General features: G+C 42.2%; 2 protein-coding genes across 3 annotated transcripts; one reads left to right on the forward strand and one right to left on the reverse strand.

Annotated features, from left to right (window-relative positions):
• On the forward strand, nucleotides 1-11522 carry mfsd4aa (major facilitator superfamily domain containing 4Aa; the record flags this gene model as incomplete). Its single annotated transcript, XM_084029816.1, has 10 exons — nucleotides 1-233; nucleotides 2471-2669; nucleotides 3533-3790; nucleotides 4584-4713; nucleotides 4794-4909; nucleotides 5278-5451; nucleotides 6689-6836; nucleotides 7690-7760; nucleotides 8041-8155; nucleotides 9109-11522. The coding sequence occupies 10 exons, from the start codon at nucleotides 1-3 to the stop codon at nucleotides 9156-9158; spliced, it is 1494 nt and encodes a 497-aa protein (XP_083885942.1). The 3' UTR covers nucleotides 9159-11522.
• Nucleotides 11523-11687: 165 nt separating this feature from the next.
• Nucleotides 11688-25951, reverse strand: elk4 (ETS transcription factor ELK4). 2 transcript variants are annotated; one of them, XM_084037039.1, is made up of 6 exons: nucleotides 25767-25951; nucleotides 20471-20685; nucleotides 18022-18756; nucleotides 17374-17613; nucleotides 15571-15690; nucleotides 11688-14306 (listed from the first exon to the last, which is right to left on the reverse strand). In XM_084037039.1, the coding sequence occupies exons 2-6, from the start codon at nucleotides 20675-20677 to the stop codon at nucleotides 14208-14210; spliced, it is 1401 nt and encodes a 466-aa protein (XP_083893165.1). In that variant the 5' UTR covers nucleotides 20678-20685; nucleotides 25767-25951; the 3' UTR covers nucleotides 11688-14207. The 2 variants fall into 2 exon arrangements, with proteins under 2 accessions (XP_083893165.1, XP_083893164.1); XM_084037038.1 differs by having other exon boundaries at nucleotides 17374-17616.
• Between the last annotated feature and the right edge of the window lie 888 nt (nucleotides 25952-26839).

The following is a 26839-nucleotide window of genomic DNA, read 5'->3' on the forward strand; positions in this document are numbered from 1 at the left end:
ATGAAGCTGCTGGACGAGCGCATCTGGTCGCTGTTCAAGCGCAACTGCCAGCAAACTCTCACCTACTGGAGCGTGTTCTTTAGCTTCGGCCTGTGCATCGCCTTCCTGGGACCCACCATCCTGGACCTGAGGTGCCAGACCCAGTCCACCCTGCAGCAGATCAAATGGGTCTTCTTCTCCCAGCAGTTCTGCCTTTTGGTGGGCAGCAGCCTGGGGGGACTCTTCAAGAAAACGTGAGTGTGTGTGGTGAGCATTGAGTGGGATGCAGTAACAGTAAGTCCATTAATCTGAAATCATCTAAAGGAATGTACTACTCCTACAATATTCCTTTTGAGACTACATGTGTATCAGGAACTTAGTAGTCGCCATAGTATTTCTCAATATAGTCTATCAATGTCCCTAAATAGTATAATTTCACAAATATCGTGGTAGGTTTAACAAATATAGCATATATTTGATTTTGGGGTCATACAGGCCACTTTTAACAGCTCAGAACACATCACCTTGATACTACTTGCTTCACTTTAATTTTAGCATTATGACATGAGGAGAGTGCTACATAAAATGAGACATGCTTTCTGTTTGTGGTCTCAGAGAGGCCAGCAGACCGAGTGCTACGGCTCTCCATATGCTCACTATCTGGGATTGGTGTTGAGAGCACTTTTAAATATTATCTTGAATAACCCTTATTGGAGTTTTTAAGTTTGTTTCTAAGGGAATTCAACTTGTCTGTCTGCAAACATGAGTAACGCTGCATAAGAGAGCATATGGTACATTTCTGTGACTGGGAATGACTGTTGGCACACAAGAGGAATGTATGTGTCCATGCACAGCACGCATAACATAACATGACTATGTCCGCCCAGTCCGTGGCAAAGACACTCTTTACCACTTTACTACCTTTTTGGTTTTACTAAGGTCAGAAGCATGAAAACACACTTAAAGGGCAAATTAAGGTCAATTGAGCAATTATTTGTATGGTTGGTACACATACAGCAGCGGGGTCCCTGGGACACCAAACAATGAGGAAGTCAAGCCAAAGTCAACAAAACACAGGGTTAAAGAATAGGTAATCCGTCATTCTCAAATGTGTCAATATTCCTGAATATGTTTCTGAGTCAGTAAGAAATATTCCTATTTGTTTTGTAACTGTGTATACCAGAGCATGATGCCTGGAGGCCACCATTCTTTTCGGGTACTTTAGGGACTATAATAGAATACAATATATTATATTATACTTTACACCATACAATTTAGTGATTTAAAATGTATTGGTTGGTGTGGAATTTGGACACAAGAATACAACCCTGCCCTTGATGTTGAATAATAAGATTGATTAAATGTATGCATTTTAAGTAATTCAATGACCACTTCAACTTTCAACTACAACAGTTATGATGTGCTCTAAATTTGACTGGCAAATGTACAACATTCAAATGTCGGTGTCTTACCTCACACATCTAGCAGCCAGTGAACCGTGACCAGAAGTGTGAATGCGATTGTGTGAAGTCCACAGAGGCATGTGTGAGGCTAGGGCTTGTTTTTATACATTATCTGAGCTTGGGACAGAAAATATCCCACATTTGTCACACATCATGATGTTAAATAAATATCGATCCATTTCACTTTCAGTCTGCCACCTATTGTTGACTTATCGTCTCACTTCCGGGCCCTAAATAAAAAGGACAGAGGACTGTGGGGTTGTGCTTTGTTTGCCATTTTAATAGAGTATGTAAGCTGATGAGAATGCCATTTGTAGGCATGTGGTCAGAAAAAATAGTATTGTTGAGTGGGTGTATTACATTTCATGGCAGTCAATCCAAAAGCTGTTGAGACATACGACTCAAAATCAATACTGTCAACCTGGATGGCGGTGCTAGAAGAGAAGAAGAAGTAGAAAGTCAGGATTCATCATTGGGGGACCATGAATGCCTGTACAAGACTTTGTGCCAATCCTCCCAGTAGATATTTCACCGAATCTAAAAGTTTTGACCTTCTGGTGGTGCTGGTGGAAAGGTCAGGGGATCGCCCAATTATTAAGGATTCATCCTCTGGGGATTATGAATGTATGTAACGAAATGTCATGGCAATCAAGGGAGTAGTCGATAGAGCTCTGATGATGACAGCCACCACTACTGATTTGGTCCAGGCTCTGGGTGTCCAAAGTAAGTACAAAGTAAAGGTTATAGTAAAGTTTAACAGGAGAGTGGAAAGTTGGCAGGAAAGGAGGATAGATGGTGAAGATAATGTGAAGGTGTGTTAACTAAACTAGAGTAGCAGGCCATCAAGGTGACTTTACTGCAACAACATCAAGTGGGAAATTCCCTGTTTTTGCTTAATCGCAGACAACACATTTTATATGAATGGGGCTTGTAAGTAAATATGTCAAACACACAATCATTCACAGTCAGACAGACAGTCAGAACAGTCTAAATATGCCGTCTAATGCCGTGGGTGGTGTCTTCTCCAGACTCCTGTTCTCCCTGACAGCCCTCTTCTCTTGCACTCTCATCATCTCTCTGGTGTTTGCCATCATACCGCTATGTAACCACGTGGCACTGCTGTCTGTTGCCATGGCGATTGCCGGCTTCGCCATGGGGGTGATTGACACCATCGCCAACCTCCAGCTGGTGAAGATGTACCAGAAGGACTCCGCCGTCTTCCTGCAGGTCGGAATAGGAGTGTGTGTGTGTGTGTGTGTGTGTGTGTGTGTGTGTGTGTGTGTGTGTGTGTGTGTGTGTGTGTGTGTGTGTGTGTGTGTGTGTGTGTGTGTGTGTGTGTGTGTGTGTGTGTGTGTTGGATGTGCACGTGGACAAATACAACATGTTCTGCGCAGTAACATACTGTATTTTAGTTCCTTCTGGTTGATTGAATTGATTATGAAGTAAATATACCTCACTTATCAATATTTGTACATGAACAATAGGTCACATGACTATGTGTAATAACTTGTATAGCCTATTTTAGCTTGTATTGTTGATATCTTATCACCCTTTAAATTAATATGGCTGACATCTGAGCAAACATTCTCATTTACACATCCAGCAGGTACATATTAAGCAAAATAGGCTTTTATTTGGAGTTGTGTTTCTGGCCACTTGGCAAATGTAAGTCCAATAGTCACTCTCTGTTTCTGGTCTACCAACTCCTGAGATAAATATTAAACCAAAGGAGGGACAATGTCAGTTAAGAAGGCCATCGTGAGGCTGGAAAATCCCAAACAAGCATGCATGCATTTCACAGGCTGAAGGCAAAATTGATGTCAGAAAGCCCCCGAAATAGAGAGACAGCTGCCGCAGGGGTCTGTCAGACCATCACAAGGGAGGAAACCCAGCATATATATCTCAAAATATATGATTGTAATTTCCTGAAAAGACCCAGTAAAGCTGAAGGTCTGCACTGAAAGCAAACACTCATTTATTTCAAATCTGTTGTGGTGGTATACAGAGCCAAAATAACATAAATGGTGTCACTGTTCAAATACTTAGAAGGCAGACAATATGATAATAAGAGGATCCATGTCTCGCCCTAGGCCTTACATTTCTTCATAGGCCTGGGAGCGCTGGTCAGTCCCCTGGTGGCTGATCCTTTTTTGGCAGAGGACAGCTGTGTTCTCGGTGCCAACTCAACACAAGCCAACTCGTCCTCTTCCTCAGACCTGAATCACCTCCGCAACAGCCTGGCCGGGCACGGAGCAGCGATACACAACATCTCCCACTATCCTCTGCACACCGAGGGGGAAGTTGTCACCAGGGTGTCATATGCTTTCTGGATCATGGCTCTTATCAATGTGAGTTCAAGTCCATAGTACATGTCATATGATAGATAACTCAAAAATGTATACAACATATGCAAGTAAAAGTGATCTATTTATTGGCTAAAATGAGTACTACTTGTGAACGAATAAATGACAGTGACTCTTGTAGCTGCTGGTTGGTGAGTTGTTGCACAGGTGGCATCCTATCACAGTCCCACGCTGGAATTCACTGAGCTCCTGAGAGACCCATTCTTTCACACATGTTTCTAGAAACAGTCTGCATGCCTAGGTGCTGCTTTTATACACATGTGGCCATGGAAGTGATTGGAACTGATTTCAGTTATGTGGATGGGTGAGTGAATACTTTTGGCAATATAGTGTATTGTGTATATCTATAGTGTATAAATACACCGTCAATCCGTCAATGCCACATTCCTAGCGTGACTTGGTGGTCGACAAAAACAAAACAGAACTCAGCAACATAATCATACAATTAAGGCATCCCATGACTAGATTTTCCCTGCACAATTTCACAAGAAAATTACCATAATGGAAATAAATTATGTCATACAATTTCTAAACAGTATTGCTGCTCTTTAGAGCCACTCCGAATGATGTATTTGTTTTCAGTTTTGTTATTCTTGTTTGCATTTCTTCAGATTGTTATAAGCCTCGATATTACCTCTCAGATAAAGTGATATGGCTTTTTTCTGTTTGAACTGGACCGGATTCTACCTTTATGAGGGTCATAACTGACAGGAAGTGTTGACTGTTAACTTGGTTAACGATTAGCCTCTTTTTTGTGTTTCTGTGTGTGTCCTGGCAGCTCCCAGTGCCAGCAGCAGTGCTCTCTTTGATGTACTATGAAAGACTGCTGCCTTGCTCCAGCAACAGTCCACGTCTGCTTAACAGAGACTCTGTGTCCAGCACGAGCCCCTCTGGGAACAGTGGTCAAGGTAATGCATGTAGATGTGTCCTTTTGACCAACTATTATCTAAAAGAAATGACAGACCTCAGTATCCCTCTCGCTCGCCAGGTCATGGGAGTTTTCTTGGTTGCTGTAACCTTGACAAACTCCGGGGTCGCCCAGCTACTTTCTTCATTCTCCATGCTCTGGGCGGGGCCATCCTCTTCATCACTGATGGGATTATAGTGAGAGTTCCTCCTGACACTGCACACATATAAACATAATCATATAAAATGACAGCCGATACCGGGACATGCTGTGGAAGTGACGGGAGGGAAATTAAATGTGTCCCATTCCAGCGGCCACATCCTCAGGTGCATGGTTGAAAGGTAGTCGTTCTAGTTTGGCTGCTGATTCAGCACATTTACAGATACACTCAGAAATTGGACCTGCAGTAGTAGCTTGGGCACCCAGCTCATGGAGACAGTTAGGTTACATAAAACCCCTGAGCACTCGATTGCTGCCATGTGGAACTAAACTGCACTCCTTATCTGACCTTCAAGTCACATTGTCAGAAAACCTCCAAACTCCTGCTGTGTTTGTTTTACCACAGGGCTGCTACGCAGGCTTTCTCTACACCTACGCTGTGTCTCCTCCTCTGCTGATGGGTCATAAGACAGCTGGCTATCTGGACAGTATATTCTGGGCCTCCATCACAGTGGGAAGACTGGCGTTCATGTACCTGTCCTCCAGATACGCAGCACCCAGGCTGCTCACCTTCAGTCTGGTACGAACATGCATTTAAAGGACAAATCCACCCGAATGTGAATGCAGTAGTTGATGTGACACTGCAAACAGAATAGAGCAGATGAGCGTGAGCTTTTTCCAATATTGATTCATATAAGCAATATACCTCAGGCACAGCTGTTGTATGATAGTTATAACCAAATATTTGAAATGGGTGGCACCACACATGACACATGACACACATGAACTCGTTCACAGGATGATTAAGGAGTTATACAAACAACAGGACCTTTGATCTTTAAGCCAAACTAAACCGCTGTGTCATATTCAACACTTGAATCTAAGTCTAGAAGTCTATTATCATCAACTTAATTGTGTCTTTTCAACACATGAACAAGTAGATGTAGTTGAAACTGCCAACATCTGCTACAGAGCTGTGCTCTCTAGTGGTCTACAAGGTGAATTATACACTTGGATGATGAAATGAGCAAAGGCAGTTTTGCTGCGACTGTTTGCTTTGAGGTTTCAAAACATTACTTTTGGGATCAGATTGACTGAGGGCGAGTAACCATTTTAAAAAGCCGATTTAATTATCTCTGAGCCTAACGCTGAACCCTGACTCGACTAACCCTGAGCTGGAAAACACTAAAAAACAATGAAACAATGGTACAAGCCCCCATCCATGGTGCTGAAGTACCACAGATCACCATGGCAACAGGATCATTAAAGGCAGTCCTTGTTACTCCAGTGGACGTAGAGATATTAATACATGTAGGATGGACTACATGTACTTCCATATATCCATGTAGGGACATAATGCCTAGCATTGCACATTTGTCACCTTAGATGATGAAATGAATACAGATGTTACAATACAACGTTCCCTTAAACATCAGTCATTTTTCTGCTTTGACATTGTATACGTTTTTTTATGTTCAAATATAAGTGCTCTACTGAGTTTTTAATAAGAATGGTGGCCCTTAAATGCAGAGCACACTAGTTAATAAGATAGAAGTGCAACACTTCCAAAGAAACATTGGCATTTAAAAACAATGTCTAACACTGTCTAACACCGTGTAACACAGTGTAACACCGTATAACACAGCTGTGGCTATTCGCTGTAGTTTCTTCAGTTTGATAAGGTAGAAATGTTGCCAAGATGTGCCCACTTTGGATCATTTTTTAACTGTGGTCCGTTGCATGTTCATGCAAAACACAGACTTCTGCTCAGTTACGGTCATCCTCTCTCTTTGACGGTCTGTGTTTCTTTCTTTCAGGTGGGGGTCATCATGGTGCAGTGCCTGTTGTTGATTTTCTACACCAGCTGTGTGTTTCTCTTCATCGGTACCTGTGTGTTGGGACTGTGCATTAGCAGTGTGTTCCCGTCCATGCTGGCCTTTACAGAGGCCATACTAGACTACAAAGGTACACTAACACACACATTCTGAAAATGATTTAGGTAGGGTGGTACTAACCTCAATGTAAAGCAACCATTCTCAACCACTGTGGGTCCCAGAGTGCCATCTAGTGGGCTGTAGAGGTACTGCCAAATAGTTTGATTGAATTAAAAAGGTGAGTTTTTATAGCTAAATGTGTGCAAGAATTCACAAAAATAAAACAAACTAGAATGCATCATTTCAATGACCAGGGAGTTCTATGTAGAGGAATATGTTTTGAGCTCATTGTCATAATAAAAACACTTTCGGACACTAGGGTCATCTTCTCTATGTGATCAAATGTGCCAGATCAATGGCAGCTGGTGGACCATCCATAGTAAATACCAAGATGTTTTCTTTTTCATAAATACATATTGCAGACTGATACATTTTAATTTAAGTTCCCCCTGGTAAGCAGTGATGTCCTGGATATGTTTTGGGCTTTTAATGTAAAAAATGAAAGGAGTGGCATACTGCAGTTGTCAATGTGGAAGCAATAAGTGTATTTTCCCAAATGAATAAATAAATACAAAGTAGGCTACTGCGTGACCGTGTCAAACGGGATAAAATTATAATTTGTTATCTGATTAGCGTACTTTTTTTTTTTTTTCAAAATAAGGTCCCATGGTGGTCCACCAGAAGGGGCGGGACTAACTCCTAGAGCAGATTCAGTCCAGGGTGGCAGTAGAGCAGCGTCTGCTTCAGAAGTAGTTTAGCTGACTTTATATCAGAGCAGACTTAAAGGGGGGCAGTCCTAGTATTTATTAATTATTAATTGATAAATAAGTTGTATTTACTCCTCCTTAACTCTAGATCATTTCTGTTTATTCCTTGTGTTAAAGGTTGTGCCACGACCGTCCTGGTGACCAGTGCCAGCACAGGAGAGATGATGCTGCAGCTGCTCATTGGATCGGTAAGACATGTTGAATGTCATTAACTACAATAATAATTCAGTTTAAAACAATGCTTTACATACATTTATCAAGATTATCACTGCATATTGCTTCTTTCTTTTGATACATTACTATCATATTAAATATGCAGGACTGTATAAGCTGCTTGCATTACTGATTGCAGAGTCGTTTAGAATAAAATCCTACTGTGTGTGTGTGTGTGTGTGTGTGTGTGTGTGTGTGTGTGTGTGTGTGTGTGTGTGTGTGTGTGTGTGTGTGTGTGTGTGTGTCCTTCTGCAGGTGATCCACAGTCAGGGCAGTTACAGTTTCCTGTTGTGTTGTACAATATCATCATTTATTGGCGTCTGCCTGTTCTTGCTGCTCCTCTATGTCCAGCACAGGAACCACAACACAGGTAAACACACATCAGGTACACACTTCAGGATGTCAATAGCAGTCGTTGTTTGGGATTTGAAAAAAAAGTATTTGCAACTGTGTAGTTGTGTAGCAAGTGTGTAGGGTTTGGTGGCATCGAACGGTGAGGTTGGAGATTGCAACCAACAGAGAAATGGCGAATGCAGCCGGCCCCGTGAAGAGCAGATATAAAGGGCTAATTCTAAGCATTCTAAACACTCTTACCTTAGAAAGAAAGGATTCTTATTTTCAGCTGAGGGTACAATAAAGGAAACATGTGTAATATCATATTCCATATTCCAATAGATGCCCATCAATGCTTCACAATGTACCTTTAAGAAAAGGCTGCACTTTGAGACAGGCGAACCCTTCTTCAGGAAAAATATACAAGGTAGTCAAGAGTAAGAGGCAGATATTCTGTTCCTGTTTGAATTGTGCCATGAATTACACATACAATGTTTGTCAATTCCAAAGATAATTCTACACATCAAGAAAGTCACATGAGCACTTGATGCATAAAGTTCCGTCCCCTCCCCAAACCAATTTTCATACGGTAACTAGTAATGAAGTTGAGTAACTCAGACATTCCGAGTGCTTCCTCTATTAGTACTGCTGTATTGGCCAGCAGGTGTGTGTGCATACAGACAACATAACGACCTTTACTTGTAGCTCTTCAACAAGTAACTTGCAAGCTACAGTTCAAAGAATATACAAATACAATATACATATACTTTAAACACACAAACACATACTCACGCACACACACACACACACACACACACGTATGGTCTCATTTGCGGTGATGTCACACACTCTGGATGAGAGAGAGGAGGAACGCACACCGTGTGGGTGAGGTGCTGTGATGTAAAAGTGATGTGTCAGCATCCATTAAAAGCCTGCTTGATGTCACTTCTCTGCTGAGTCATTAACTAATTAGCACTGTTTATCTCTCAGAATCGTCTGAAACCATGGACATGAAAGGGGTGCCGAAGACCGGAGGTTAGCAACCAGAGGGTCCCTGGGGGACTGAAGGGGAGACGACAGGACACAAATGACTTTGAGCTTCGTCTTCCTCCTCTAACAGAACAGTTTTCATTTTAAGAAATCTACTCTCAAGCCTGATGATCAATGAGCAGCTCAATGGGTGGCCAGTACTTGATTGAACTCTTCTGCCTCACTGGAGACATTTGGGGCTTTTTCAAACGTTTGGGCATTTTGGCTGTGTTAATGTATATGGCAGACTGTTGTGTTTTTTTGTTTTATTTTGGAAGTTCAACCTCAGCTCGTATGAAGAGTCTACAAAGTTTCACACTGTGAAACCCATTAAAACCACAGTATGATCACACAGCCATTACAGCAAAAAAATCATGCATTCTATTAGCTTTCAAAATAGACTGCCTTCAAAATTCTATTTTTCTTACTATTTCCCACCAGACCCCAAGTGGCAAATATTGCTATTTTCCTGGTTTCCTGCAGACAGCTGACCCCACCCCTTCCCAAAAATGCATACAAATGAATGCTGTTGCTAATCATTGTCCTCATATAGAATTTAGCATACGGGATTTAAAAAAAATATATATATATGAAAAAGCATTGGCAAATGAACATTTAAAGGGTTAAAACTCTGTAGAATAATAACCGCCTAGCATTTAGTAAGTGGAACATGTTGGTGTTTATTCATAATTTAAAAAGTGGCATTATGTAAACAAACTGGCATTTAAAGGTTACACTTCTGTAAAGTAATGCTTACTTGTTAGTGATGATCAGGGCAGACGCTGGTGACGAGACTTAACTCGGTGAAAGTGGAAAATAATATTTTGAGTTTTGGACACAGACATGTTTGTGCTCTGAGGACATCAGAGCAACTTCTTTCTTTTTCTGAGAAGTGAGGCACAAGGGTCCATTTAATTTTTGGCACAATCTTCTCTTGCAAGGCAAGGAAAGGCAATTTTATTTGTATAGCACCTTTCAACAACAGGGCAATTCAAAGTGCTTTACATAAAACATTAAACGCATTGGAGAAAAAGCATTAAAGCCAATAAAATAAAATAAATCATTTAAAAAAAATTAATCACAGTGCAGTATAAGTTTATAGATATTCATAGTATTGTTTACTGGAAGACAGCAGCAAACAGAAAAGTCTTCAGTCTTGATTTAAAAGAGCTGAGATTTGCAGCAGACCTGCAGCTTTCTGGAGGTTTATGCCAGATATGTGGTGCGTAAAAACTGAAGGCTGCCTCTCCATGTCTGGTTCCGACTCTGGGGACACAGACCACTGACCTGTCCCAGACCATCTGAGAGGTCTGGATGGTTGGTAGCTAAGCAAAAGATCAGAAATGTATTTTGGCCCTTATTTGCAGCACATCATAACTCTGCTGCAGCTTGATTCACTTCATAATCAAGTATTGTCTTTTCAGTATGATGTACGATTTGACAACATACAAAAATACAAGACACATGACTAGTTAGAGATCTTTTATTGGTCTCATCTACCTTCCAATATAGACACTTCCTCTACGCCTCTCAAACATCAATATGCCACTTAAAGGCAAGTAGCTTGTAAACATTTGTAAAAGCATCAAACAAAGAGAAAACTGGACAGAACAAAGCAAGAACGCTGTGTCATTTCTTTTCAAAAGGAGATTTTAAGTTTCACGGTTAGTTGGAGGGAAAACATCGTCAGAAGACACAAATGAAGAAATATGCAAATATGAAGTCCCACAAGACTTAATGGAGGGAAGTTTCAAACAGGCTTTGGGGTTATTATCCAGCTATTTCATAGTTTTTCAGCAAAGTTACTGCAAAAATGCAACATAAGCTACCAATTCTATTGGGCTTTACAATAAATTCAAATAAATAAATATTGTGTAGTGCCTAATCACAAATGCTTGTAAATCGTTTTGACATGTATTGTAAAAGATTAGATTTACTGTATAAAATACGAAGTGCATAAATTTATCCTCCCTTTGGGAAAATGTACATTTCTCAGCAAGCGAACGTCGCTAGCATTTCATCAAAGAGGAAATCTGAGTCATAGAAAAGCGACAGAATCCAATACTAGAGGAACCCCAAAGTTTTAAGTGCAAACGTCCCATCACAACATTTGCATGTACAATATCAACACTATCAAAACACTTTACATATAAAACACAGATTTAGATTTCTCCCCATAAGGCTTTGATTCCCAAAAATAGCCAACGCCACCATGGGGCAGTCGCCTCGCAAATACACCCGAGGAAAACAACACATGCACAGAGAGAACATTAAACCCCAAAAAGCTGGCATCTCTAACTATCTGGTTGTTACAAAAATAGAAATTAATCTCAAAATACTATTGGTGTTACAGGGAACTTAAAGACTACACAAAATAATAAAGATGTTATAAGATATATATATATATATATATATATATATATATATATATATATATATATATATATATATATATATATATATATATATATATATATATATATATATATATATATAATATAAATAAAATATGAATATATATATATATATTTATAAGCAGGTTAGAAAGAGACATGGATGCCCACTCTAAAACATGGTCAGATTAGATTTGTTCTGCATGTAAACCTTGTTGCTGTCAGTATGTACATTTATGCAGCCAAAGAACACTGCAGCACATTGAACGTGCAGCGTCCTCCCATACACAACGTCCCCAAACACCTGGGGCTCTCGTTTGGTCTGCGCAAAGATATGGCATAAAAACAAACAGGAACGCTGTCGTGTACTCTTAAGATCTCTACTAATTTTCCAATCATGGCGCTCCATCCACGTTTGGGAGCTGAACTTGGGCTTGGCTGTAGTAAGGCACCGTATATTGACGTGACAGACTGCAGGCTGAAAGGGGGTAAATGTCTGTTGGTTGAGTAAAAATGAGACCTACAAGATTCGCTGGTCATCCATCCCTGGGTTAGAAAGGGACACTTGGGCAAAGACGACACTTAGGCGTGTTCTTTCCAAGTATCATGTAAACAAGTGCGATGCACAATTTCCACATTTAATATCAAAGAAATGTGGGATCTACCTATTGAGTCTGTGTCTCAGACATATGGCTTCAAAGTCATTTACAAAACAGGTGTAAACCTTTCATGGCTGATTATCTAGAGGAGGGGTTCGAGGGCAAGGAAAGTGCTTCAATGCTGCAGAAGGTTTCTACAGTCCTCAGGGTTAAAGGTTGATGTGTTTCAGATGGCTAAGGCTTTGCAAAGGTTAAGGCTAGACTAATGGGTCTAACCACGAAGGTTTGGAGGATTAAAAAACAAGAAGAAAAATGAACTGCACTGACACGGCAAGCAACATTAATCAGAGCCCATTTACAACGAAGAAAACGGACGCAACTTGTGGACAATTAACAGGGTTTAAAGGGAAATACACTGACCAAAGGTTAGACGGGAAGATTGACACCACTCTCATACGTATAGTAAATACGTAGCTTGAGCTAGCAGCCGGGTTAGCTTAATTTAGCACGGGGAAAATAGCTAGCGTGGCTCTGTGATAAGATGTAAACACCAGTTGTGGTTTGATGGGTGTGCGTAATGATGCGCGGAGCACTTCCTGCTGGTTTGGGCCGAGCTTACTAAAAGAAAATAGCACGAGTTCAAGCAGGCAGGTCAAAAAGTGATAGAGCAGCCCAAGTTATTAATAACTTGCAGAAACATAGTGCTCATTAGTCCACCTTCTCTTACCCTCCTTCTCTCAAACACAGAGTCCGCTTGTCTCCGTCCTTCTCTCAGGCCTGAATCCTAACAATTGTGCTATGACAATGCATAAAGTAAGTGGTTTGCGGGTCGGGTTTGGTTGATTGATTGATTAACGCACATTTTGTGTGTGCTGGAACTATTTCTTGGCCTAGAGTAGTTGCCAGGCAACCAGTGGACACTACAGGAAGTCACTGGTCCCAGCCAAGTGATAGTTGAGCACATAATCCCCCATAAAGGAATCAATTTAAATAGTTTGTTAAATGAAATAGAATTGTTAGAAATCGGTGTCTCTGACATGGAGGCCGCCGACGTAGAGTTCATTTAAAAAGGCAACCTCACACGAGTGACAATTACAGGATCTGTGCACTGTTGCTTGCAGAGTCGACGCACGGAAAGAGTTATTTATGGCTTCACGTTCACTTACTCCAACCTACAAGCTTAGTGGCTGGAGGCAGACCAGGCCACGCTGGCGTTCACGGCAACTCTACCATGTATATACATACACATTAGAACATTTACATAGAGGCATTATTAAAGGTTCACGCTCTAATTATGGCCACGTCATGTCACAATAAGAAAGTCGAGGTCAAAGTCCTGTTGGATATGGCTATAGTGAGCCAACATTTCAGCAGCACACACTCAGGCAGGTGAGTCAAGGTTGAAAGCTGGCTAAAAGATAAAAGAGTTGCAGGTAAACATGCACATTATCAGGTTAAAGCACTGACCTTCATCGAGAGTGAACGTTTAGGACAGAGCACAAAAAGGAACAGAAGCATCGTCAGCAGAAGGGAAAGCAGGTTAGAAACATAAAAAGTGTCGGGCGGTTTAACACTGTTGCACAAGAAGGAAATTCTATAAAAAGGAAAGATTCAGATATCTGCAATTACACTGTATTGTGTGTCAAAGTATGAAGCAGCTTGTTGCTGCCAAGGGTCCAATCCACATGCACCGACTGTTGCCATGGAAATTCTTCCCTCTGAACTGTTGTGATTGCGGATTCCCAATAAAGCCAGACAAAATGAATCACGGGGCACGATGGAATCAGTGGAAACAGGATGGCATCCTCTCGGCGCAAATGTTCTGAAATGAATCAGCGTGTGACTGTCATCCATCAAACCTGGAGTGCCAACATCTCTTTAGACCCTCCCTCCACACGTCTGATTGTAGTGTGAATTCTGTGGCAGTGAACTATAAAAGCACCAAGAGTGATGAGGAATGGCAATGACTGAGCTCCCACATAATTGTCCTGGATGCGGGAGCAGGAGATGGGGAAAGGGTCCGGCTGCCTGGGTTCAAATGCAAAGTGACGCTGCGCTGGGGTTAATCCTATGTCTTCTGGGGATCTGGGGAAATGGGGCCGGGCGTGTTGGTCCCATCCAAGCTGTGTATGGGGATCTGGAACTGAGGGGTGAGGACCGATGGAAACTGGAACAGAGCAGAATGTGTTCGGACGGTTTAGACAAATAAAAGGCACAAATAGACAGTAATTGGATGTTAAAGGGATAGTTCGGAATTTTGGACATAAGACCTATTTTCCAAGTGAGCCGGTGTGTTTGAGACGTAAGGAGACGTTTTCAAACAATTTCATTCAGTTCTTCTAGTTGCCGAGTTTGCTTATGCTATGGCTAGCGCAAGTCAATCGTTCTTAGCTAGACAGGCATTAAAAACAGTCTTGCTCACTCCACAGTGCACCCGAGGCAAATCAATTAAAACACTAGACTGTCGATGTACATATCTGTGTTGATAGAATGTTTGAAATAAAACCAACCTTGCATTTTTAAGGATTTATGTCTCAGCAGCAGCAGCAGCGTGTCATACTTCCTAGTAGGCTATGGCAGCAGCGGAGTGATATCACCTAGCACTTATAAGTTACCGGTTCTATAATAGTTTGTTTACCTGCTGTCATTGCTACAGACGCAGAGTAGCCTGCAGTGCTAGTTTCTTCAATCTCACAGAAATGGACACTTTTGGAGAATATACTGAAACTTTTGAAGACTCTGATGAGTAGCGTCTGTGGAGACCGAGATAGCTGGAGCTGAGAACCGGGACCGAACAAACGGAGACTGGTGGTGCCAGGAGGGAATCCCCGCGATGCGTCCGAGGGTTTACGGTTCTCCGGACGGAGCAGTGGTCCGGGTTCGCGGTGCGTAATTGTGGGTTTGCGTGGCCGTGGGCTGCCCGGTGTTTGAGTGAGGACCAAGGGCTTTTCAGACAGCCTTGGGGGTATAAGTACCGACAGTTTGGCCCGGTTCGATTGCCTATCTACGGGCAGTATTTCAGGCGGCGCGTCTTAGAGTTTTGATTCCGACGGAGCAAAGTAAAGTTCCGCTGCTGCTGAGAAACTAGTTCCTCAAAAAATGGATGATTCATGTGATGCGAGGTTAGTTTTATTTCAAATATTATTCTATCAACACAGATATTTACATCGACAGTCTAGTGTTTTAATGGATTTGCCTCGGGTGCACGGTGGAGTGGGCAAGACTGTTTTTAATGCTTGTCTAGCTAAGAACGATTGACTTGCGCTAGCTATGGCATAAGCAAACTCGGCAACTAGAAGAACTGAATGAAATTTTTTGAAAACGTATCCAGACGTCTCGAACACACCGGCTCACTTGGAAAATAGGTCTTATGTCCAAAATTCCGAACTATCCCTTTAATTGAGAGCAGAAATACACTCTAATGTACTAACTTGGAACAGGTGGGCTCCGTGGCGTCGTGTGGCTGGGCTGAGGGGAGCGACCGGACTGAGCGTGCTCCAGAAGTGGATGTTGGACAGCAGAGGACTGGGAGTCAGCAACAGGGTGGGAGTCTGAGGAGGAAGAGCAACAAGACGGACTCAGTGTTACTGAATTGGAGCCCAAGAGCGTGGCAGATATGGGAACATCAATCCCCCTTTATCTCGGTGGTGGTGACGTGAAATCTATGTTCTCTTGCTTCAAAAATCATAAAAGTGGTGTTCAACGGGGCAATACGTGTTGTTGCATGTATGAATGAAGTCAAAAGACCATCACTGCATGTCTACTCCTGTTTATCTTTGACCATTTGATGTTTCTCTTTCTATTATATCATAAAAAAAAGCATCAATATAGAAGAGGCGATGCTTAAAGTCAATCACAAACAGAAGACGGACAAATCAGAGAGAGGAACTTATTAATATGTGAGCTGACTGGCAGTCTGACGCTGGATCTCATGATCAAACCTGACCTGAACTGCTGCGAAGGGACAGAATAAAAACGACATTGTCTGAACCAGCAAATCTAATTGACTTCTAAATTCAACACAGGAGCACAGGTCATGTGGTCTGCAAACGGCATCATTTGGGAACAAATAAACACCACAAAAACAAGGCCAAAGAGCCAGGCCTTACAGATTACTGCTGCCGCCTGCTGGTCAGTACCAGTAAATGCTGGAGCTTCTTTGTGCAATGACAACTCTTCTAAGTAATTATAAAGCAAACAACTTTGATATGTTTTATTCATCTAGCTCTACACCAGCTTATGGAGCATGCATTGATCTACACTGTCAAAGAGGCAGTTGAATCAGTTTTAAGAGTTTTATCTTGTAGGAGTGAGAAAGTCAATGCAACAATACAGCTACATTATATCTTCCCAGGAAAATCAAACTAAGGGACATCAAAGCCATCCAGAGCAACATTGCACATGCTCAGTGGCAGCTCATTGACAGTAGGTGTGTGTAATAATTACATGCTGCCTTCCCACTGTTAAGTACAACTCTGCCAAGTCCGTCCTTCCAATCATATGAAGGAGAAGCTAAGACAGGAAGAGGGGATGCAAGTGGTGTAAGCGCATAAATAGAACGAGTCCTCACAGCGGTGCCTGCCTGAGCGGCAGCAAAAAGGCATATTCGTAACATCAATTACAAATCATTCATTTCCTCTGGCAGTTAACGATGTCCGTTTTATGTCACGCTGCATACCGACACTCTTTATCCTCTTAAAAGCCACCTGCGCTTCAGCAACGAGCCTATCTGCATCCTGAAATACTGAAAAGGAACAGCGGTGAAAACTGAATGGAGAAAGGTGTAGACAGTGAACGCAATAATCACGCAATAATATAATATTAACAATTTGGATTCATTTTATGAAAAAACGTTTAGATTATTTTGATCGGTGGAATAGACGGACTAAAGGACTATAAATAACCTAGAAATGGACACGCATCTATGACAACTTCAAAAGTGGGCGATGCTGGTAAATTAATTAACTTTGGGGCTCATGGCTTCTGTAAATTAACTCAACTATGTCTTACGATGTGTAGAATTCACCAGTGAACACATTCACCACTTTTACTGCACATATTTCATAATGGGAGTAAGAGAATACAATATTTATCAAACACTTCAAATAGCCTTATACTTAAACTCATTGATTACTTATTATTTAGGAGTCAAAGTCTGTTTGAGCCTTCTGATTTGTATTGGTGTTTATTTCGATAAATGCTTTGCTTAAATGAGTGTTTTTCCACTCTCTCACCTGTAGCATTGCTGGTGTGAGAGAGGCAGTAGGTAGGGAGGGGCTGCACAGGTTCATGGGGGAGAAGTCGGAGGTGGTGACCAGCAGAGTCGGCGGGCTGATCTGCAGGATTTTCGGTGGCTTGCGTGCCTTTCCTGAGCTCAGGGTGCTGATTGTGGTGCAGCTGCTCAGCGAGGACGAACTGGTTTCAGCGTCCACAAAACTGGCCTCGTCTCCAGACAAACCCATGCCACTGTCCACCTGCTGGAGAAGACGCATAACAAAAATGTGTTTCATTCATTTCACTTTGGGTTTACACTGTTTTTCATTCCCCACAACGTTACTGTTTTGGTTCTCTTTCACCGCTGTCATAGCGTTGTTTGCAGAGATATGGGACTAGCTGGTGAACACGGTGGAGCATTTAGCAGCCAGATATTTCCTTCAGGAGTTACAGGAAACCAAATCAGAGCTAAAAGGAAAACTAACTTGGTCTCTCTCATCATAGCATGTGAAATAAATCACCACAACTGTTCTAACTTTGGCTGAACATTTGTGTTCATGTAGGATCCCAGAGATTACACTAAGAAGATTATTGAGAAATAATGTAATTTTCCGATTACTTAATCAACTATTTAGCGAGCACTGTGTGAGATGTGTTTGTATACTAGCCTTCTCATGTGCCTGAGCGTCTGCGGGATGAGAAGGTCCAGACTCGATGTCGCTGTCGATCACCAGGTCCTGGGAGGAGTCGGGTACCAGGCTGGGGGACGGGCTGGCAGAGGCCAGGTCTGGGAGGCCGAACGTTGGTTCTGATGAGCGCATGTGTTCCAATGAGTAGACGGACTGGGAAGGCAGGGAGGAGTGTGTGCTGGTGTCTTCAGCTCTTAGGTGTGGAGCATGCAGATTATCCAAGGTGTTGGACATGAGGGTCGTCTCTATGGCAACCTGAATGGACGGTGCTGGCTTCAGAGGGGTGTTTCCAAACTTGATGACGGACGGCAAAGCAGTCGGCTGCTGTGAATGAGGCAACTGCTCCTGGCTCTGGGCGGTGGCTGTGACACCTCTCTTGTCAGCCAACTTCTCTGCTGGGTTCTCTATTTTGATGGACTTGAAGAGCTGGCGTCCATTTTGCAGCGAGTTGAGTGTAAAGGAGGTGTACAGGCCAGAGTGGATGTAGTCATTGCGGTTGGACTGCTTGGTGCTGGAGCCCAGAGCTGCTGTGCTACTGCGGTCACTGGACTCACCCTCCTGTTGGGTGCTGTCTCCCTTTTTTAATATGTGTGGGTTGCCCCCAGCAACCACATCCCCGCCCTCTGTTCGGGTAGCAACATCTCCTTTCAGGATGTCAGGATAGGACACAAAGCGATAGACAAACTTCTGACCATTCACCTTCTTAATGATGTTCTGTAACACAGAGAAAAGCAGATGTTTAGTTTAGAGTTTATACTATAAAATAAAAAGTACATCACTATCACATAGCACACAGTGAGAGCATAAGCAAGACTTTCTTCACTTAGTTTGCCTCTACCAAAGAGGCACTATGGGTAAAAAAATAGAAGAATGAGACCACAAAAAAGGCCTTGTACGTGGGGCAGCTCTGTCCTTCCTGTCTGTACCAAACTAGCAGCCACTAACGCTGCAGTCAAACATACCAGCGCAACCCTGCCCAGAACGCCCACAGGGTCAGCCGTTCTTCTGCCAAACCACAAGCAGAGTGGGAGACAGGCAGCTCTCTTCCGCATGTCACTGAGCAGTGGTGTTTAACCATCCTGAGATGCAATTAACTTGTGCTTTGCTATTTGCTGGTGCACTCTTTGGTGCAGTTGTCTGAAGGAAACCGTCCCCTCAGAGTCTCAAGCTGCAGATTCAAAACACGTGCAGTTGTGCAACAAAGGCATCATGGAACTGGTTGACTTACGAGTGACATTTTTCTAAAAAAAAAACATCTGCATACCGCAACATCTGATCCAACTCAATTAATTTTCTTTTTTTTTTTGGAAACAGAGAGGCAAAACATTAGGGTGTTCAAGCTCCAAAGCCTCCTCACTGCTGTACATCTGTGTCGAGTTGTCGTTAAATGGCAATAGAGCGAACGATAATTCATTTTTACGATCAAACAGAACAGCCCGAAACAAAAACATGTGATTGGTTCATGCCACATCATTGGGAGGGCTGAAAAAATGTTGAATCCAGCTCAACTTTGATTTGTAGTGCATCAAACCCGCCACACAGCGACATCCGTTCAGTTTGTAGCTTCAAGCCACCTGCTACCATTAAAAATGCCTGTCGCTTGTACTGTGAACACAGCATAAGAGGGCTGTGGCCATGGATGGAATCAAAAGGAGCAGAAACATACCAGCCTACCTACATTGTGGCCAAGAGTTGTGCAATCTGCTCCATAGTTACATGGTGTTATTGACCCTAAAATAAAGCCAATACCTGATGCCATTTGTTTAGGGTCGGCTTGGCGTGGTCTGCCCTGATAGACAGCTAGACCGCCCTGTTTATACAGGTGCGTGTTGGAGAGTAGATGGAAGAACATTCTGCCCATCTCGAGCACTCATTTGTTCTGGGGGAGCGGCTTTGAACTAAGGGGGCGGGACTTTTCCGGTTCGGTGTGCGTTCAAAGTCTGTGTTTTTTCCAAATGACTTTCTCTGCCTTTAAGGTCTCACTGCATAAATAAGGATAAATACATTTTGAAAAAAGTATTTTTGTATCCTGTATTTATTTTTGTAAATCAAGCTCAATTTCTCACTTCTCACCCTGATACAAAGCTAGTCAACTTTTACTCATGTTGACTAGCTTTCTAATTCACTCATGATGATATTTAATGTATTCTGACATTGTTCTACGCGGAGAGGCCAACATCAGACCTGCATATCAACTGAAAAGGCTTTGATTGGTCAGATATTTGACAAAGTTGGAGTTTGTGAATTGGGAAATGTGAGAAAACCACAATATGTAAGGTGCAGGGAAGAGCTGGCTAATGATTGACCCAATATTGGTATTGTGGTAATAACATAGTTATTGTGTGGTGTAAAACCAAAAGACTGAACTTTCAATGACCTGGAACAAACGGCTGTGTGTCCTACAGGAGAGAAGATGGGATGTGTTTACCTTGTCATAGTAGTATCTGAGAGCCCTGCTGAGTTTGTCATAGTTCATATTGGGCTTGTTCTTGCGGGCTCCCCAAAGCCGGGCCACCTCCTCTGCCTGCAGCAGTTTAAACTCGCCTTCCTCATTGGTCCAGCAGATCAGCTGCTCATTACTGGAATCCAATAGGAGCTGGAGAAGGAACTGCCACAGGGTGACAGAATTGTCCATGTCTCTCACTGGGGAAAAAAAAAAAAAAAAAAACAGAAGTTAGAGGAGAAAAATTATCAGGCTCGTGGAATGCGGCTCACAGCATAACAATACGTTGTTCAGTACACATCTAAAATATCGCTCGGTCAGTTCAGCCAGCTGCTTATTAAGTTAGTGGTATATTTGGGCTTTATCAGCACAAAGTCTGATCCCATTGCTCCACAATGGAAAAAGTATTGGTCTTAATACTCACCTGTATCTTTTAAAAAAGCGGAAGAAACACCTTAAACCACAAAGTCTGTAGAATGCCTTCAAGTATGGGCAGAAATATGGTGTAATTCCTGTAAATGGCTATTTAACAGCCAACGAATAAGAGGCTGTTTTACAAGACCAGGTGCACTGCCTGGTACAAATACTGTTCCCTCATGTGGTGCCCACTTTCCAAGATGATAAAGCCGCCATACATCCTGCTTAACCAAAAAAAGGTGCTTTCATTAACTGGATGAAGCCAAACACCTTTCATACCATTGCCTTTATGGGATGTTCTGGAGCCCAGAACACATTCTTCATCCCTTGATAAACCGGAGTTTAGACTAGCATCTTCCACACAATTCAGAGTTTCCAGATTTTCAAGGACTAAGGCTGTTCAGACGGTAAACAGTGGCACTATTCTTGTTGGGGCGATTATATTGAAATATTGTCACATTAATCCAATAATTCAGAGCAATAAAATGACACATCATAACTGTTCTTCTTTTTTTGTCTTTGAAGAACACCATTTAAGTGTGGCACTGTGAAATGGCAACGGACTAGGCTTAGCCGAGGCCAAACATCTTGCTCACATCTGGCATTTAAAGCGCAGCATAATAGCCTGGCCATGGAAATTAAATGCCCCTCACAGCGAGAGGTAAAGAATGAAATCCATGAAGACATTAACTCAAGGACTGAAGAACAACAACATCCTGTCATATCAACATCCTGCAAAGATAAGAACCCTCACATCCCACAGAGAACATTTTATTGACTATAGCTATGTCACGATTCAGCGGTCGCATTCCTCCGAGGCTGCATTTGAAGCATCCTCCATCACAAAATAAAAATAGTAAAATGTGATCTGGCTTTTAATCACATAACATTGGTTACCTCTATAATACTTTTTGGGGATTTCAAAACCTATGGGACACACCCTCAGGTGTTTTCACTTGGCTTATTAGACTTTATCTTAGGACTGTGTGGGCGTGTACAGGATAGGGCTGAACGATATATCGTTATCGTATCTATATCTAGATATGAACATTGAAGATATTAAGATCGAAAAAGCAACGACATAAACGATATAGATTTCCCCCGCGCTCGCCCTGCATGTACAGCTCTGGCAGTCACAATAAACTTCATTTTTACGATTGCCCTTGAATGCACCGCTATGGCCAGCCAACCACAAACCTTATTTCATGCTTGCTGTGGATCGACAGCTGAAGGCAACCAATGACGAACATACGAGGGCGGGACTCCCGCCACGGGAGCGAGGGAGACGGAGACTGAGACGCAGACACACGACATACGCAGCGGGGAAATCCAAAACAAAGAAAGAAAAGTGAGACGAGTGCGGAAGATAATGCGGCCAGTGACGGTGCCGAATCTGATTTGGTGCCAAACATAAATCATCCTCCATTATTTGGAGGTATTTTGGATTTAGTTGAGTTATCATCAATAAAACTGCAGTTTCCACATTCTTTTGTATTATGTTATTTTTCTGAAAAATATTTGGTTTTCACCGAACCCGTAGTCATATCGTATCGATATCGAGATATCTGGAAATTTTGTCCATATCGTTCAGCCCTAGTACAGGACAGGCTTGATAGCAATGACAGCAGGTAAACAAACTATTATAGAACCGGTAACTTATAAGTGCTAGGTGATATCACTCCGCCGCTGCCATAGCCTACTAGGAAGTATGACACGCTGCTGCTGCTGCTGAGACATAAATCCTTAAAAATGCAAGGTTGGTTTTATTTCAAACATTCTATCAACACAGATATGTACATCGATAGTCTGCTGTTACAATGGATTTCCCTCGGGTGCACTGTGGAGTCGGTATGAGTGTTTTTGATGCCATGCTAACTAGAACCATTGACTTGCGCTAGCCATAGCACAGCGAACTCTGCAACTAGAAGAACTGAATGAAATTTCTTGAAAACGTCTCCAGACGTCTCAAACACACCGGCTGAGTTGGAAAATAGGTCTTATGTCCAAAATTCCGAACTATCCCTTTAAGTATGACATTCTGTGACCTCAACAGACTACTTCTCTTTTACACGACAATCTAATTTGCACCTGGAATAGGCCGGCTACAGCATGGGAAACTGCTGCATACTTTGAGCTGTCTCAAACAGGCCAACCTAAACCTCTGCATTAGTTACAATCCTTTCCGTGTGTCACCTCTGAAGGGTCACATGATTACATGTCCAGAGAGAAGTGACAGATGTCTCTTTCCACCAGAGGAAAGGCTTCCTGCAGATAAAGGCAGAAGAGAGACGTACGGGTTCATGCTGGGAGTCACAAAGAGAGTGAACCAAAAAGTGGGGACAGGGTAGGCTATACAGTGTGGGTGGCTATTCTAGAAACATCAAACATTACATAAAAAACAAAGTGTGTCATAGAGAGGCTTAGTGCACCTTGACTGCTTGCAGTCGTTTGTGAGATGAAAGAGGAGGAAACCGCCCCCCCCTATCAAGGTTCAGTAGTGAGCGTTTGAATCGGGAGGCTGACAAGTTACCTCCTTCACAGCGGACATTATGACTTGTTGTCATAGCAGGAAAAGCAGGTGAACCTGATAACTTTAATGTCTCAGCTTCACTGAATGGCCCAGTTAGAGTGAATCAGCGTATGCAGTGCCAGGGCCTCGATCAAGTGGAATGCAGCTTTCATTTATGTTATTTACCTCAGACTACAACATATCTGCTGTGAAGGTCCAGTCTTGAAGTCTCTCACACCGTAACTACACCGTAACTACATCATCTCATGCCCTACTGCTGGAATAATCTCAAACCATGTCAGCAATGTAACAGCAAATTATATCATTATATCCTCTTTCATTCAGCACCAATTTGCTGCATTTATGTTGTCATATTTGTTTTTTTATAGAATTTTTCATACAAACATTTGTAGTTTCACACTTAAACAATTTTATTTTAATGTATTATTTATTTATACAGCAAAACATTATGATTATTATGATTATGATCTTCTTATTAAAGATTTTGTTTAAAAATATTTGTTCCTAAACCAAATGGAAAGTGATACCTGTATTTTTAGTGACATTTTTAGAGTTTGAAGCATATTTAAATGATTATCGGGTTAATATTGTGAATCACAATTATTTTGGCTGGATAACCAAGATTTGACATTTTGTCTTAACAGTCTTGTCACATTGTAAATTAACTGAAAAGTATATGAGTTTTCATGAACACTATTACGTTCATCTGACAGATATCGTAAAATACAATGTATAATAAAACAATCGAAGTCTGCATCAGCTGTTCATTGTTTTCTTGTACTCATATTTAATTGACATTGCTTTGAAATGAGGGCTCAGAGGCAAGGATAACTCATTTGTTAGAAGCCTGTTGCCTCAACTGCTCTCTCCTCCGTTCACATCTCTCATGGGCCGACTCAGACGCGTGGAAAGGAGGCAAAGAAGGAAAGGAATTGATGTACAAACTGGGAAATGAGAAAGGCCTATAATGTGGACACGGTTTGCTGCAGGATTTCCACCAGGAAACTTATTAGCAGAGGTGGTAAACTGGGACCAAGGCAGCCAGTGCATGCCGGCTGAATGAACCGTAACAATTACACCTCCCCCACCAGTGTGTACATTTCTTATCAAGGACAACAGATCTTGTGCTTGCAACATTCCTCCATCAAGGTAGAAAACACCGCGCCGTCAGGCCAGAAGTAACCGCAATCTCTGAGCCATTTAGCAGAGAGGCCTCTGTGGTTGTCAGGTGTTCTAACTCCATAGAGCTGTGATGTTTACTGTCATACTGCATCTTGAACATTATTGTAATGACTCGAGCCATCCAACGTCGGCAATTGTCATTCATGAAAGGCTGCCTCCCACATCCAAACTGTTCTGAGGAGGTGTCTTGTTCCGATCCAGCTATTGTACACATTTCAAATCGAAAAAAAGCCCAGCGACTCCACTTGTGGTGGTGATGTACAAAATCGTCCCTCCATGTCACTCACCACCACGATTTCATTCAAAGTCTATTAGATCTGGCTCGGAGCCCGTTCTCCATAATCCGCTCACATGCAACGAGAGGGAATGAGAGTTGCACAAACAAGTTTATGCAGAGATTCTCTCAAATGTGTTGCCACATGCTGATGTTTGACGAACGGCATGGTGTTGCTTCGTTTTCATGGGGTGTTTTTGCCATTTCGAGTGTGACTTATGCTCTTTCTGTCTATAGCTGTCAACAAGTGTGTGTGTGTGTGTGTGTGTGTGTGTGTGTGTGTGCGTGTGTGTGCGCGCGCTTTAGTGTAAGCTTCTTATGGGGACGAGTAAATCTCATCCATACGTGACTCATCCAGACCTGCTGGTCTCCCCCACCCCCCACAATCTGTCCCAAACTGTCATGTTTTAAAATCGGCTGTATCGGCGCAAAAAAATAGGACAGCGTCAAAGCTGCTGCCAGGCAAATCAGATTACCGATGAACGTTACGTAACGCCCGACATCGACGGCACACGTTACCTACGGAGCACGGAGATGACTGCAGCTATGTCGGAGCCGTGGTACAACATAAAGGCTCAGACTGCAGCGACTAGTTGCTACTTTCAGATAGTCCGGCACCATCACCCAGCAAAATAAAAGACCACTTGTTGATGGGTAACGTTAGTTTCGTTACCGTCAACGCAGACCCCCGTTTACGTCCCCCGGCACTGTGAAGTCGCAGTGTGGCGCTCAGACGCTGCTGTCGTCTTCAGCATGTGTGTGTGTGAGTGCGTGTAAAACAACCGAGAAGACAAACAAATCAAAGCATCGACATTACTTTGCCGTAACTGTAAGTTAGCCGTTAGCTAACGTCACATTAGCTCGCCTGCTAACATTACCTCGCTCGTACAGCCCGCTGGATTTCCGAGTCGTCGAGCCGCGTCGAAATATTCCCAAAACATTGCTGGAAAGCTCTCTATTGTGCCATGGATCGGGAAACAAGTTTCAAACGGAGTGCTGAGGAGACAACTCAAAGTAAAATACATTAAACTGGCTTTCGTTTGCACTGCCGAGATATCCTTTAAACAGGAAATAATGCTGCGTTCAATGTTCCTCGTACAACCGAGATCTCTCCCGCGTCTCTAAGTGCGTTTGCTCGGACACAAAACATGTTTGTTGTGTGTTGAAAGCCTACTAGCTCTCAATATAGAAATCATGTAAATGCTTTCGAGATGAAATGCGACAATGTGGATTAGCCGTGCATTTTAGCATGATTAGTATAATGATCATAATATCCACAAAAAACGACAACAGTGACAACCTAGAGAAAATAGAGCACATTCTCACCGAATATTAAATGTTATGTCATGCAGGCATACATAACTGCTATTGTTTCAATAGTAATTGCTTTAATGTTCTCGCAGTAGCCACCGTAGGAGAAAACGACCACCTGTTTGCTTGTTTGTGTACGTCGGACAAAATTCCCATGCTTCCAAGTGCTCCAAATGTGTCACTAAACTTACGGTGAGGTCACTTCCTGTCTTGTTTCCCTGGTGGTGATGTTTATTATTTATCATTTTGTTGTTTCTTTAAATTACCACACGGCTACACATTTTTTACAAGTAGAAATGTCAGGGTGACTTGGACTACTACGTACGGAAGCGTATTGTATTCACTTGAGTAATTTTTTTTGGGGGTTTGTTTTTTGGAGTAATTATTCCTGTTTTTCTGAGTAATTTATTTCTGTGGTCTGTTTTTCTGAGTAATTTTTTTTTGGTCTGTTTTTCTGAGTAAATTTTTTTTGTTTGGTTGTTTTTCTGACTAATTATTTTTCCTGATTTTCTGAGTAATTCTTTTCCTGTTTTTCGGAGTAATTTATTTTCTGTTTTTCGTGGTAATTTTTTTTCTGTTTTTCGTGGTAATTTTTTTTCTGTTTTTCGGAGTAATTTTTTTTCTGAATTATCGCGATACT

The sequence above is a fragment of the Eutrigla gurnardus genome, assembly GCF_963514095.1.
Source record: "Eutrigla gurnardus genome assembly, chromosome: 2".
Lineage (NCBI taxonomy): Eukaryota > Metazoa > Chordata > Actinopteri > Perciformes > Triglidae > Eutrigla > Eutrigla gurnardus.